This window comes from Acanthisitta chloris, unplaced genomic scaffold (genome assembly GCF_000695815.1).
Source record: "Acanthisitta chloris isolate BGI_N310 unplaced genomic scaffold, ASM69581v1 scaffold12840, whole genome shotgun sequence".
NCBI lineage: Eukaryota > Metazoa > Chordata > Aves > Passeriformes > Acanthisittidae > Acanthisitta > Acanthisitta chloris.
Genome location: NW_008653406.1, coordinates 27880 through 44276, shown reverse-complemented (window position 1 = coordinate 44276; position 16397 = coordinate 27880). Strand labels below are relative to the sequence as shown.

At 41.9% G+C, this 16397-nt stretch overlaps 1 protein-coding gene across 1 annotated transcript in view; it reads right to left on the bottom strand.

The window, feature by feature from the left end:
* Positions 1 to 2392: 2392 nt before the first annotated feature.
* Positions 2393 to 16397, bottom strand: part of LOC103808141 (zinc finger MIZ domain-containing protein 1-like) — a gene marked incomplete at its 5' end in the record, with an annotated part of 33451 nt that continues 19446 nt past the window's right edge. The window contains 4 exon segments of the mRNA XM_009080909.1: positions 2393 to 2903; positions 6541 to 6789; positions 12863 to 13026; positions 15873 to 16120. Of these exon segments, the coding sequence (XP_009079157.1) occupies positions 2796 to 2903; positions 6541 to 6789; positions 12863 to 13026; positions 15873 to 16120 (769 nt within the window).

Genomic DNA, 16397 nt, shown 5'->3' with positions numbered 1-16397 from the left:
CTGTGTGATAGCAGCACCACACCACAACCATATTACCATGTGTTACACCAAGGTATCTTTAATATTCCGCAGAGATCCTCTACAGGTTGTCAAGCATACATAAGAAAAAAGACACTTCTAAGCAGAATAAAATATACTATACTGTTTCCCTCCCCCACCCACCAACATCCCTAAGTGTTACTGTGCCCCAGTTTCAGAGACCAGAGCACCAGTACAGTGATATAAATATGGTACCTTACAGATTTGCTGCTTGCCTTAGTGCATCTTTACCTGGTCGGACAGCTGGTCCTAGGTGTTCTGCTCACTTGGGCAAACGAACAAAGTCTCTGCCGTTACCAGCTCGCAATCATCCACAGTTAATGAACATTGGTTGGTTAGCTGGGGTTTCTTTTTCCCTAGGCAATCACTTATTATTTCGTTTCCATGCCAGAGCTGGGCCCTGATTATCCAGGTACTGCCTGATGTATTGATTCATTCATCACATAAGTGGATATGAAATTTGGGCTAATTCATCAAAAGAAAACGGGGGGGGAAAAAAAAGAAAGAAAAAACCCAACTCCCTTATTCTGTTAAAGAACCCTCAATTTTCTTTTTTAAAAAAGGACCCATATTTTTTTTCAGACAAGGTATTTAAAAACACCAGCAAAAGTATAACCAGATCATGAAAATGTTGAATATTATCAAAGACGATACTAAAATATTCACAAAGATATTTACAATAGCAATTCTTAAAATAATTGATTTTGCATAATGAACAGCGCCTTTCTTAAAAAAACTTGAAAGAGGAAAAATATAAGTGTGGGACTGTCTCTACATAATACGTTTGACAGATTCAATACTCCTACTGGAAAATAAAAGAACTAAACCGTCATTTCCTTTAATATCTACAGCAAGGTGCTGCTGACTAGCATATATATATCACGATGCATGTACAGCAGTAGTGGGAAATGTTAACAAAAAGAGCAAAATAAAACAAAAACCGCAAAGAATTTACAAATATGACTTTGGTGAGGAAAGCAAATCCAGAGTCGTAAGCACAGAGCATGCCATTTACAGCATTGCAAACTAAACACAGAGGGCTAGGAAGCTATCTAGTCAAACTGACAGGAGCAAACAAAATCTTGCCTGGCACTTCAGTTTAGAACGCATTGTGGCGAGCAAATGAAGGGTGTTTGATTGGATTTTGGAAGAGGAAAAGGAGTAGGGTCAAATTTGCTTTAGTAACAAAAAGAAACAAAATCAATAACTGTACAGTGGGCAAAAGCTGAAATGTTGCACCACGAGGGCAAAGTTGGCACACATGCACTTCTTACACAGCTACTGTACATCATTTATAAGAGAGAGAAAGAGAGAGATACGAAGAGCACAGAAATGGGCACAGAAGCAATAGGAAGCTCATGCAGGAGCAGCAACCACACGAGAAGCACAGATCACAGGGGCAAGACAGTGATTGTGGCAGCAGGGTCTCTTGAGGGCAGTAGCAATCTACCGACAGTTACTTATTCTCCCCATGCCCCATTTCTTCAGGAGAAAGAGCTCATCCCAGCAGCCAAAGTTTAAAAAAAGAAACTGAAGGAGGAGAAAAGGAAAGGGCTGAAGTATCTGTAACAGTCACAAAAACAGAACACAAAGCAAAACAAAAAAGAAGCTGTAAGATGTCTGTCCAATGTCAATGCCCCTTCTCAAGCCGATTATTGAAAATAGTTATGCAGATAGTGATGTTACTCTCCCTCCATCCTGCAATGACTTCCTTGCTGCCTTCAACCCAGCTTGTCTTACTATGCATTGTGCAGTACAGTGACACAAACTCTCGGGGCACTGAAGGCTGTAGGTAATAATCAGGAACAGTTTGGTTTGCATCCCCCTTCCCTCTCTTTTCCATTATGTACGGCATACATGGCAAAAAGATCTACTACAGCAATCTTTAGATGCAGCCAGAAATGATACGGATTTCAAACCGAAACCACACCAAAAAAAAATCCCTAAACATTGCAAACCCTTTTTTTAATTTTAAATTTTTCCTGGGCGTTTCCCATCTGTGATTGGCCAGAGGAAACCTCTGCAGAGAGGTGGTTAAGATCCCTGCACTTGAAGAAATACTGACACTCATGGCTGCAGCCTGAAGATTCTCAGGGCTCCATTACTGAAGTTGCATCAACTAAACTGCTGGCTCCCTCTGACAGGCCTGTATGTCTTCCCTATCTTTGCCACTTGACGGTAGGATTTGTGCTTTTTTGAGCTTTGTATGTGGGTTTTTTTCCTTTTTATGTGTGACCAGGACAATCACTCCAACACAAACCTGTGGCTGGAGGGGGGCAGAGGAGAGATGGGGTAGAGGGAGATACAGTTTCAAAAAAATGGAAGAACAAGCATTGTAAGGACACTCTGAGATGGGTCAATTAAAGACAGTTCCATTTTGTTGCCTTTTCTTCCCTTGCCAAGATTCGGTTTTGCCAAGATACTTCGCACTATGTTTATCACAGAACTCTCTCTCTAGAGGATGAACACCAAATGGGGTTTCCAACAGCTGCACAACTGTCTATGCTTCTTTGTCACGTGTAGCATGGCAGACTCGGATATTACTGCATTTAGTTAATTTTTGTATCATTTTCTCCCGTCACTTTCGCAGTCTTTGAAGCTAACAAAAGCAGTTCTGAGATGAAGAAAGCAGGGAGTGCACCATTGGATCAAGTTGTGAGTTTTTTTCTTCTCTTGTGAAAAGGAGTGTTAAGATTCCTCGCTGTGCAGCCACACACGTGTGAACAAGTGAAAGGGATGGAAGAATATATATGGTTTCAGTTGTTCTCAAAGAGAGACAGAAGGTCATCATTGCTATTGCTTGGCAAATCAGGAGGATCCAGGTATGAAAGCAGCTCATCTGGATTTGTGAGTTCTGGAAGCAGCTATAAAATACAAAGATAAAAGGAAAATTACAGATAACAGAAACACAATTGAGAAGAAAAGGGATTAAACATCACACATTCCTGGAAACTGGTTTTCATAACAATATATCCAAATAAATCAGAAGGCAGCATCACAAACCAACCTAAGACCCTAAGATGATGCAGTATCCACTTGTTTGTGAAAGTCTGTATGACTCAGTTCTCACCTGTGAATTACATTACCATCTCACTTAGGGTTTCTCAATCAACTGCCCCATCACACATTTCATCAATAAACAAGGTATATTTCCTGGCTAGCAATGCTGACAAAAACCTCTGTATAAATTCTCATTAGGTATGTTTCAAATAAAACACTGAATACAAACTTGAAACACGGAGTTTGAGCAATACATAATTGAGTTTTAAGGTTGATCACAGCAAGATTGGTCTGACTTGCAGGTGTCAGTGTGATGACCACCCAAAGCCTGCAGTTCTACAGAACGAGGCAGCCCTGTCCTCTCCTCACACTCAGCCACCCTCTAATGCCTTGGTGCAGTGATGTGAGCCCTGGGCACTGAGCTGGAGCAAGTAACTCACCCAGGGTTAAAACTTGCCCAGGAAAAAACCCCAACAAACAAAAAATCAAGGAGAGTGGGGAAAAAAACCAGCTGAGGGGAAGTATGGGGAGAAGAACGGCAAGGCAGCTGGGTGAGTCCTTCTTTCTGTGGCAGGGAGTTTACAGTGGTTGGAAGTACTTGACTACAGCATTACATGCAATTCCAGACATATTAAAGGGTCAGGTCATAACACTCCATCCAACAGATGATGCACTAATCGACACAATGCTTTAAAGTATCAAAAGACATAGTTGTAGGGCTTCAATTTGCATTTTTGTTAACACTATTTCGAGTAGAAAATTTTGTTTTTCCAGCCATCATGCAGATTCTTTTTGATCTGACGGGTGACAAGCACATTGTAACTCCTGGGTTGTGCATCAGGCAATGTTTTCTGCTTTATAATGCATCTCACCATTTCCTAGTCAAAAGTAAAAGTGCCATATATGAAAAATGGCAGGGAAGAATGTGCAATAAACTCCTTTTATATTCTGTGCTGTGTTAAAATACAGAAAAATATGGACCGCTTTAACAGACTAAATAGTAGGTATGAGAAATTAATTTTAAGTTGTTCTATGCTTCCAAATACTATAAAACTAAAAGCTTGACTGCTTCACATTTAGAATGTAAATATGGTATTTATATGCTTCTGTTACTCTTGTGCAAATGCAACTTCATCTTCTAATATTATATGGATGAACATACTTTTCAATAAGCTAAACTTGAAATGCAGAATGAAGTTTATTCCTTCCTAAGCACTTGGAAAAAAATACAATGTGAAGTTTACATAACCAGGATCTCCCAGAAGGAATGCTTTTCTTAAAACACCGCCTCCTTTAGTTCGTAGTAAAAATGTTACTGTCATAGTACTAGACTAAAGGTAAAAGGCTTTTAAATTTACTTCACCTACTATCATAATTTTTTATGAATACCTAGTACAGAAGTCCAAAAGAAAACTGCAGGCCCACCAAGTGTGGAATAAGTAAAAACTTACTGAACTCGTCCTGCAATTTTGCAACTCAATTCAACATAACATCTCGGAGACTCATTTTTGTATAGAGTTGTTTTTTTAAAACAAAATAAATTTTTTTTAAGAAAGGTAAAAGTTTTAAACAATATGCTCAGTACCTGTGAAGATAAGTTTTAAGGGTGAGCTCAGAGAGGCCAGGCAGCACAGCCTGTCTCCTGCCTAGCTGGTGTGAAAACCAGACTTCAGGAAGGACTTGCTGGGACCTGAGGGTGCTGTGCCAGAGCAGGGGTAAAAGACAGAGGAGTGCCAGGGGATGCAAGGAGGGGAATGGGGACAGAAGCTACAGGAATGTACTAGACTTAGGGGCAGAACTTAGAGAGGTGTATCCAGTGCTCCCGAGGGGCCAATTTGAGAGGTCTAACCAGCCTCTGCTGTCTGAGCCACAAGTGCAGATCACCTCTGTCTATATCTGTATCTATACGAGGTAGATCCTTTAACCCAGGTTAAACCTTAGACTGCATCACACTGAATTCCCACAGAATTAATGTGACTGTGTCAGTAGGGAGTGGAACAACTTGCCCACAGTACAGTCCCATTTGCTTTGCTGCATAGTCCTTTAATCAACCTGGTTCCACAACATAGTCATTGAAAGTTAAACCCATTAAAATAATCCATCTGATCATGACTGAGCTTACAGGTATTTCCAATAAGTATATTCCCCACACTGTACAGCACTTGCCTTCTCACTGAGCTAAGATAAATTCAGCTTCCCATTAAGAAACCAGCAATCTTCCATCAGTGCTAACCACAGTACTGTGGTAACTTTAGAGGTTTTGTACTTTGCTTTTCACCAAGGAATGGGTGCCTGACTTGTAACAGCATAATTTATGTTTCTTAAATACTTGAAGAAAAAAAGACATTGTTATTTCACCTATTAATATTGCTCATACAGGGTCCTTAAGAGTTCAGAATGCTAACTGCCACATGAACTATTGCTCCCAAAGGATGTGCCTGTGCCCATGTTGTGTGAGACAACAGCAGTCTGGTTCAGATAGAAGTTACTTCACTGATCACTGTTCTAGTAGCATCCTGGAGCCTCCATCTGTCCCCTCACCCCTTCCCTCCCCTCTGTGAGGCTACCCTGCCAGCCCAGTGCTCCTGTGTGACAGGGGAGATGTAAGTATGCAACAACAGCAAATACAGATATAAATCTGAGGCACAGAAGCGAACATTTCTCTAAGAAAATTCACTGTGCAGAAGCAGACTTTGGAACAGACAGAAGATACACAAACAGGAATGCATGACTCAAACAAAAAGTCAATACTAGTGCTAAGGAATTCATATTTTGGGAGGTAGATGGTTAACCAGAGATACCTCAGATAATTCACTTCCAACTCCACTGCATGGATGGTGAGAGAGGGAAGGCTACTTTTTGGCCTTAAAACTAGATTTATCTTTGTTTAGTTGTGAGCTTTCTCCCATAGTGGCTAAGGAGGCAGATGTCCTTGTTTGTTTTCCTGCGTGGCATACCGGGAAGAACTTGTGCTGCTGAGTTCTCCACAGCAGCAGGTATGGATGGGCACAGACTGGTTTTGGCTACAGGGAGCAGGGACAGTGCCACAGGGCAGGCCAACACAGATCCCCTCCCGCTGGCCAGGGCACGCCGCCGTGCTCAGCACACAGCTCACTGGGCACAGCCACGGCACGGGCAGAACCACACAGCTGTGTCCTCCTCAGTCAGGCACTGCGACGGCTGCAGGGTCTGCATGAGCACAGGGAGTCCCCACCCAGCGACGAGCTGGGAAAGGAGCTGCCACCTGAAGAAATACCTGCCTCGGTGCTAGGAGGAGGCTTAGGGCTCACACACCACACGGCTGCTCCAACCAGAACCATGCTCCCAGCAAGCCAGGAGTGCCCTGTCACCTTGGCTGCAGCACCTGCGCCCATGTACCAAAGCATGAAAGGATGGCACGTGCAGTGGAAGCGGCTCCCCGTCCCCCTGCCCTCCCCGCCCGCCCGCCGCGATGCGAAGCACATGCTATGGCAGGCAGATGATAGTATGACACAGACTTACATCCAGCGAGGGCTCCGGCATGTCGGGTGCTCCCTGTCCACCAGCCTGACCCTCTAAGGCTGAGGAGGGATTAAAGGTCAGGTCACTGTGTGGATGGTTGCTAGAAGCGGCCGGGGGTGGCTGCCGGGACTGCTGGGTAGGAGGCCCGCTGTGATGTAATGGCTGCCCTGACTGGCTGCTGGGGTGAGGGACGTGCAAACCTTGCTGCATGGAAGTATGGGACTGATCAGTGCTGCCGGGATGAGGGATCTGCGGAGGAGGAAAAAAGCAGGAAAAGAAAGTGAGGCCACAAGGTACAGTGCTCGCGGTGCCTGACTCTGTAACCGCATGTTACAAAAAGAAATAAACTTAAAATGACACACGCAACAAAAAACCCAACGAAACCAAATTAAAAAATGACACACGCAACAAAAAAACCCAACGGAACCAACAAACCAAACCAACCGAACAGAAAAAGAAATAAAAAAGCACAATCGGAAAAGAAAACTCCATATCACAAAGCTGAAGGAAGTGTTTCAGCCTTTTGAAGGCTCTCTGCAAGGGGAAAAAACACATTGGATTTCTGCTGTTGGTTTGCTTCCTTGTGATGTGGAAAACTGTGCTGGAAGATGCAAAACAATGAACCCCAAAGAGAAGGGAAGGAGGCTTATGGGTGCTGCTCAGCATTAGCAAGGCAGATGCTTTTGCCCTAAAACGTTCTATGAATGAACGGAGAATTTGTTGAATAATGATCCCTATGCCAGGAAACTCATTAACCGAGAAAATGCATCATTTCTGCTCAGCTCCCTTATTTGGTAGCTTCCTGACACGGCAGCCTATTCTTGTTTCAGCTCATTACAACCACCTTGCAAACACTGGCCCTTCCCTGCTCCTCCTCTCATTTCATTTCAAAATGCAAACACCCTTTGAAGGGCTGAAGGTTCTCCTCGCTGACATTCATGGGTTCTGATGGCTGACAAAACCCAGCTGGCTCAGGTAGTGCACTCCCCTCCATCAACCAAGCTGCTGTAGGTGGCTGAACACCTGCTGGCTGCAAAGTACACTGCCTTAGCTTAAACTAAGCTCATGATCACGCCGCTGTTTTGCATTCATGCTGTGGATGAGCTCTCTAGCAAAAGCTTAGTATTTCTTTAGGTTTTCCATGGGGAATAGACTACCAAACCACATGAATCTTCTAAACCCTGTTATTGAAGAATGGAGGAAATGTCTCACATGACAGAGAAGCAATGAAAATGTACAAGCACAATTCTTCTTTCTGCTGCACGTCACATTTAATGCTAGTGGTTCTGTGGGGCTTGACCTTGGTGCCATGAGAAAGAAGTGTGTGAATGGCTCAGAATCAGACATCATGTGTTAACTGGGTATATGGAAAAACAAAAAATGTAAACATTTTTTGAGGAATGCTACATGTTGCCACAAAGGGGAGCTGAAATAAAAAACCAAATACATACAACACCAGCATGAAATTCATCCAGCCAAGCCAACAGAAACCAGCAAAAAGCTATGTCAGTAACCACCCTTTCATACCACAGCAAACTGCAAGGTTATCTTAACCTCAGCCTTCAGTTTTGGAAAGAAAATGGATGTTATTACAAAATGCAACGAAAATGTTCCCACAAAAATAAATTTAAAAAGTAGAAAAACAAGCATTTAAAAATATATTGCACCACTCTTAGGAAAACTGAAACCTGAATACTGAGCCACGGGGATAGTCATACTCAGCTACACAGAGATCCTTTTCAATACTTTGGTCGTACAGTGTGCACTAGCAGCCCAAAAAGCTTATCAAATTCCGGGCTATATCAAAAGGAGTGTGGCCAGCAGGTCAGAAGAGATGGTTGCCCAGGGATGTGGTGGCTGCCCCGACCCTGGCAGTGTTCAAGTCCAGGCTGGATGAAGCCTTGAGCAACCTGATCTAGTGAGGAGGTGTCCCTGCCCATGGCAGGGCAGGGGTAGGACTAGATGGTCTGTAAGATCCATTCTAACCCTTAAATTCTATGATTCTATTAAGGTTGGTGGGAAGAGCAGGATTCTATCTGCAACATGGTATTTGGGCCCCTTTCCCACCTGAGTTTAAATGAACTGTTAGAAAGTACTGATACACATCTCGACATTAGGGTCACGGTTTGACTACTTTTAGCACATTCTGCAATGCTATTGTTACCTTAGGGGTAAACATGTACAAAATCTGCCCACAGACCACACCTCAATGTAAATAAATTTTCAACCTAAAAACTTTGCAAAAGTCCAAATCTAAGTAGATGTCTATTCAAATAGTACTGTTTTCTTCTTCACTCCTTGAGGGACATGTGCAACAAAGTGTGGAAATCAAGAAAGCTTAATAATAACAAAATGTAAAAAGCAATTTAAGGCAGTGTTGTTAAAGTGGGACACCAGTTTCTGGGAAAAAACCCAAGCCTAAACAGGATTATATTGAATAGTCTCTTCAATTTGTCCTCGAATGTGCAAAGCAAAAAGTCATATTGACATGTTTGTATCCATAACTATTTAAACCAGGAGGCCTTCATATGTTCTCGGACAAATTTCAAAACACACAAGCAGGTTAGAAATTACACATTATGTTTTTATATATATATATGTTTTTATACATATATATAAATATGTAGTTGATAAGGCAGTCACTTGGGCCTTAGGTAACTGTGTATAGGGAGCAATTGTTCATTGTAAGACTGAGGGCCATCACAATCTTTGAAGAGCCATTGCAGGTTCAAAATCCATCTGACTTAGGCCACCAACTCCACCAGCCTACCTGTGAGAAAGCAAAATGCTCAGACCTGCAACATTTTGCTGTTTGCACTCAGCTAACTAATGGTAAGTTTGCCGTGGTGCAAGCATTGCAAGCAATACACTTTGTGTATGTTCAGCTTGTACCTGCAACTCCCATCATTTTACTTTGAAAACACTAACCCACACTATGAATGCAGAGTCTAACAGAGCTGCCATTGTTTACATAGCAAGGTAATTCCAGAGTTGTTTTTAGAGGCATAAACTTTGGCAATCTTAAGACATTTGCAATCTATAAAAGAAAAGCTTATAGCAGACACAACTACATCTTCAGTTTAACAGCACAGAACAATACAACTCTTTATAGCCCAACAGTGACCTCTAGGAGTGCTGAGATGTACAGCTGTAGAGCAACAGGACCTGCCAGGTGCACAATATACCTTCTGTCTCTGGAGAAAACTGATGGTGGGAAGAAAATGACCAGGTTAAGTTGATGGTTCATACTCTCACCATTACCAGGGTCATAGTTTTACCACCTCTTTTGCTGCATTAGCTATCAGAACCACTAAGAGATGCCATCCTGTCTGCCCTGGTGCTGTTCTTGGGCACTTTTCCCATCCATACCTTTGTCATCGGGTGCATCCTTGGAGACATGCACCAAACTTCCTCACCCCACCCCTGAATTAGTTTTCAATCACATCAATACCCAGGATCCATATCACTTCATGGCTGCAGAAATACTTGTGCTGATGTGAGAGGGAGGAAAAATGAAAATAGAAACAAGAGTGATGATTTTTTACAGTGGCACCAGCTCATATCATCTCACTGTGTATATGAAAGTATGGTGTGATCATCCATTGCTCAGTCATGTACCACTCCTTACACTGTCTGCAATAAACAGTAAACTAGAAGCAACTCTGAATTCTTCTTTGTCTAAAATTTATTTACAATTTCTGAAAACAAGTATGATGGGATTGTGGCAGCTATTCTGTAGCAATCTTGCACTGTTGCAATGTAGCTTCTGGTCTATAGCTCTTACAACACTCTGCACTAGGGAGGGAGTATTATTCTAGTCACATTTCGGGTCTTGATTTTTTCCTTCTTCCACGGGAGTGGAACAGCAGTGTTGAGGGAAGGAAGTTGTGATTGATTCAGTCCTGGTTACCCAGCCCTACCTACACTAGGCAAACACATTTGCATTTCTTGGAGTGACCTACGGAGTATGTCTGGAGGAATCAACTTTCTTTGACTACCATTAGGTAAGGGCCACCACATAAATCTTCATAATAGGAAAATTTCGAACTTCCTCAGCAGCATACAGCTCCAGTTAGATAGACCTCAGGTCTAAAAGGACCAAACATCTGATCCTGACTCACCCTGTATACATAAAATGGTCAAAGTGAATAGTATGTGCAAAGTACTAAAACCTACTCAATGTGTAAAAAGGAAAGACAGAAAGACAGACAAGAGCACAGGTAACACCTTAAAACCTGAGCTCAATTACACAATGTGTTTATAGTTACTTTTGTATGAAGATGTCTGTCCAAAGACATGCAGTGACACAATTTAGAAATGCATTAATGGTGTTCATTTCTCTGAAAGCAGTGATTTTAAAGATACCTTTCCTGTGTGTCTGCTACAGACAAACAGTTCCTTTTTGAGAGAGAAGAACAGAAGGATGAGAATAAGAGAAAGGAAAACAGAGATTTTATAATACTGAAAAGGTTTTGTGGAAGCACTAACAGTTCTCAAATGTTGACTGGAGACTGCATGGCCACATTGACACAGTTAATGTAATTCTCTTGTTCTAAAAGACCTGAAAACTGATCCTCATTACAGAAAATCAGCCACTTACAGAATCTAGGTGGAACCTGCTTTAGTACTGCTTCCTATCCCCAAACTGTAGAGCTTGAGTATCGTAATAGATGAGGGAGAACTAAGGCAAAGGTCTACTTTATGTGCCAGCTATCATAAACAAGTACCAATTTGCTACAGACTGGCCCACAGAACCAAAGTTTATTAACATTTGCCCAAATACACTTCCACAGCTCTGGAACATGCATAGCCTTGAGTAACTGTCATCTCTGCTATCATCTGTAAACAGACCCATTTTCAGTAAGCCACAAATTCTTCACTTTCACATTCAACCACCTCATATCCCATCACTTCAGAAACTTAAGCAGGGCAATTACTACAGCAAAGGTATCGCAGTTAACTGATGAAGTCAAGACGTAGGTGACAGGTAACAGGAAGCAAAGAACAATTTCCTGTGGCTTTGATTCAAAGGAAAGCAGCTGTGAGTGGTTTAGGTTGGTAGTATTTCCCCTCACTGCTATATTCTAATACTTATGGTTGGTTCTGATGCAGAGAATTCAGACTGCTCTTTAAGCTGTGTATGTGGAATTTGCCGATGCGAAATTAAGTTTACAGCACGTCTGTTCTCCTTTATTAGCCTGCAAAGTGGTAAAGTCATTACAGTTTCCGGACTCTTCCTTTGCAGATAGTCTTTATACTTGGGTTCTCTCCAAACTATACTAAGAATTCTCTCTCCACTCTCTTCTATTTCTCACCATCCTCTCTGGAAAACCCACTGCCAGCCAGAGGAGACATTGACTGAGTAGGCTTTTGCTGAGCATCTGCTACCACATTTCCTCATTACATTCTGAAATCGTACTTTCTAGTATTCACTAAAGACATAGCACAGATGACTTGTCAAGTTAAACATCCTTCCTGTGCATAACAGCACACTTTAAAGCCCCTGCCCTGTAACTTAAATGAACATAAAAGGATGTATACACACCCCACACACAGAGTTAAAATAGATGACTAGCCATGCCTAAGAGCTAAATGCTGCTGGTAGCATTTCTATCACCTAGTTGCTGCAGTACTGCATTTTCTGGAGATTATATATAAAGTTCTGTATAGAAAACTCAGTGCTCTGAGCAATCTGCATTTCCAATACACAGTTCTGCCTCACCATCTGAGACCCAAGGAACCTCCATTTTTTAGTTTCTTGCATTGACACTCTCAGACCAGTGGCAGTGTCTCTTCTTGAAATCTACAGGTCTCTCCTATTCCCAATAGCTTAAAGAAGCCTTTCATGCTACTTGGGTAGAATTCCCCCTCAAAATGCTTTGATGCAAATTTTGCCCTCAGGGAAAAAGCCAAGGAAGATATTGTCCCTGCTTTGAACTTGGCCAATGTCTTGCTTTAACAAGCTGTCTCCTGGAGATGGATATGCACAGACCTGCTGGCCTAGGGAATGAAGTGTAGGTTTTTTTCAGGTGTCAGAGCAAAGCACAATGATTAATACAAGCACACCAAGCCAGGTTCTTCTTTTCAGATAAACAAGATTAAATGGCAATTCAAAAAGTGAAGAAATGCTTCTCCAAAAACTCAAAGCAGCCAGAAACCAAAAATGGCATTTCCAGCATTTCTCAGGACTACTCCATTTCACAAACTTCCAAAGTAAGGAATCCACAAAAAGTAAAAGCAGTTCATAAGGCAAGTCCATTAGCTGGATGAGAGCTCCTTACCCCCACAAAGGAAAATCTATGTGCACAACACCACTACTTACAGATTCCTGCATGGGATGACTGAGAGGTTTGTCGAGAGCTGCCATGCTGCTTGGCATGTCTGGGGGATGTGACAGCTGTGGCCCATGCATGAAGTCGTTCATAGATGTGCCACCAGGATTCCCGTGCGGGAAGTCAAAATTGCCATGACCTTGATAACTGTTGCCTGAAAGAGAAACAGACGTGATTCATTTTCCAACACTGATCTCTCAGAGTATCTGGTAAAAGCTGTGTGCCATGACATCCTCCCTGCACAGCACAGGGCAATGGCAATGCTGAGCATGACAACGCTGTGCTCCTCACTGCTGAGCAAGCTGGGGAAACAGGCAGGAAAGAATGGCACTTGGCTTTCAAATACTGCCTGCTGCAATAATTCATGTATGTGTTCTAACTAATGGAAAACTGCTGACATTTTGAAAAACTACTGTCAAATCACCACATAAACTTAACCACACCAATAAGTAAACGGAATATTAAATTCTATGAGATATTTGCATTTGGAAGCATCTCAGTGTAACAGAGACAGACTGCCCAAGTCCCAAATTATTTATAGGACACCTGTGTTATTTATGTCTATGCTTCTACATGCTCAGTAAGACTGTGGCACTGCTTCAGTTTCTGATGAAGCTAATGACAGATGAAGCTGATGAAGCAGATGAAGCTAATTGACAGAACTGCATCAGGAAGATGCCACAGTACCAGTTCATAGCACAACATCTATTTTACCTCTTCTTCTGTGGTGTAAATAGGAAACTTTCATAAAAATAGCATAGAAGAGGCCTTCACATCTCATTGGGGTTTGTGATATAATTCCCCTTGTTCCCATAAAACCTAATAAAATTCACTTGACTGGATTTACAAGCCCCCCACCCCCTACTACCTTGAAACAAGCCTGAAGTCCCCTGTTGCTCTGCAGGACAAGTACTGTATGGCCACCATCTGTGTTTGGATCCATCCCACCTCAGCCCAGTGATCTTCATTTGAATTCTAAAGCAAGCATGTATATCCCAATACAGGGATTTTACTCTCCATATATTTTCTGTCAAGATCCCTCTGTTAACACCTTCAAATCAGATACTAGCACTAGTAACTTTATTTGCTATGAACAGCAAAAAACTGAACTAAGATCACTCAGCTATTTCATGTAAGCAACTGAATTGGATGATACTGAGATCTGAAATAATGGAACAGCTTTGGAACTTGCATGGAGAGCTTGCAGTTCATCAGCTGAAGATGTTCAAGTAAGAAGAGAGTTTGACAAACTGAAGTAGCTGCATCATTTGCTTTTTAGCACAGCTTCACAAGCAGAAGTTTAATCTTGGAGGAATAGTGAGAGCACTTCTCAAAGACGTCAGGACTTTGATCTGCCATGTAAATACTGCAGAGCCTTCTAATTCTTATTTTGTTAATCTGCAAACTGGATGAATCTCACAGAACATAGCTAGTCTTGCCTTGCATCAGGAATGATTTAATAGCAGGAAGCTGGAATGTGGTCTTGTATATTGTATTTCTGTATTTGCAAATTAAACTTGAGTATGCTTCCTGTCAAACCCAAATAAATAAACATAAACCACAGTAGTAATACTACTACTACTTTGCTCTAAAGTACTGTTAATCAGAGGATATGATCTAATTGCAATCACTAAGTTTCAGTGCATATATTGATGGAGAATGAAGACACAAAGCAGCATGCCCAGGGAGTTACAGCCGTGCAGCAGTTTGCCCTTCTCTGGGGCAACAGCTGTGCCACATGCTGAGGGAAAGACTTACAGGACATTTAGGACAATCTGGTGTGCTGCACTGATATGCCTGTTGCAGGGGAAATACAAGAGCAAGGGTTTCACCTGCCAGTGATGAGTCAGAGCTCCAAGAAGCAATGACTACCTCTGCTGCAGGATCCACAGAGGAAGGCAGGGAAATAACAGCCTAGGCAGCAATCATTACACTAACCCTAAACCCCACACTTCACATGACTATCCTGTCTGCTCCTGATTATGAACTAGAAAGATGATCAAGAATAGATGGCTCTGTTCTCATGCTCTCACTGCACTTCAGTCCTACTGAATGAATGAAAAATTTGTGATTCAGTGATCTTGGCTTTGTTATAGTAATCATTCATCTGTTTGAAAACCTTAAAAGTTTTATCATCTGTCACCAGTTTTGCAGTCACTGAAGCAAATTAACCATATTTTGCATGCAATCTATATTTTTCTTCAATGCCTGCAAAAAGCACATATATCACCTTGTAATCAATTTGGGGATTCTGATGGTGTGAACAGTTGGTCTTTTCCCAGAGCTGAACTGAGTTATATCATATTACTTGCAAAAGAAACAGTCTCTGGTTTCATATTTTTGGATTGTCACTGCAATTAAGTTATTCACAACATACCAGTGATTTGAAAACGTATCTCCACCACCTGTATTCAGCTCCCTGTTTCTCAGTCTAGCAGCACATGGGCAGAGGAACTCAAAAGTGATTTTCTAATGCAAAGGTGTTTGCAAAGCAGCTAAAAGCTCTTTAGAAGTCATCCATTTTCTGTGTGGCCTTCCAAATGTCACCCACCTGGCCACAAGTTAACCTTAGTGGTCCAAGTAGCAGGGCAATGGGTCAGGTTCTCTACTTTGTAACTCCTGTTGCACTAGGAGCCTCCACTTTAGAGTGGGACAGAAGTAAAATGCACAGAAAAAAATGTGGAAATATGTGTATTGTGGCAGGCCAAAGTAACATAGGATGTTTGTTGTTTACGGAGGGCTGCATGGCTATATGACAAGCACCAAATAGTTCTAAAACAAAATAAGTAAATACCACAATATATCACTAAAATATAAAACTTACTAAAATATATTTTCCTTTAAACAGACAAATCTTCACTGAAAAGACTAATGCTGGGTTTCAGACTTGCAGCCATATAATTTGCTTTCCTCATGCATCTCTCTGAGAATACACACTGCAATACCTGAACCACAAGGCTGAACTGTGACAACCTGGGTACACAAAGCTGTAAAACTCACCTTGGTTACCATACTCAGTGGAGTTGCTGCCTCCTGGAGGAGGGGGTAGGGATGGGTAGGGTGATGGGCCAGGACCCAAAGCTGCAATCATCTCCATTACATTTGGCATGATCATCTGGCTTGGACTCATGGTCTTAAATCTTTTTGAAGGAATGCCATCTGGGTCATCTTTGATGTGAATATCTGACTTTATAGGGACTGGCCTCCAACTGCAAGTTGGATCAATGGTAACTTCTTCAAACTCGGAGCTGCAAAATAATGTGGAAAATTTAGCATATTAATTGAAATTTTTTTAACCAATTCTGCTGAAGTTTCCATAAGAATCTGCATGGTAAGCAACCTTCTGAAATGCTCTGGTACAATGCCACCTCAAGATCTTTCACTCCTCAAGTGTGTGCCAAAAGCAAGTTTTAAAGAAGGCAACTATGAGAGCACATTTCTGTGCTTATCCACACAACGAAATCCAAACATATCAATGTGGTCTGCTACCAGTGAATCAGAGGCACTGCTTGTAAATACAAGAAA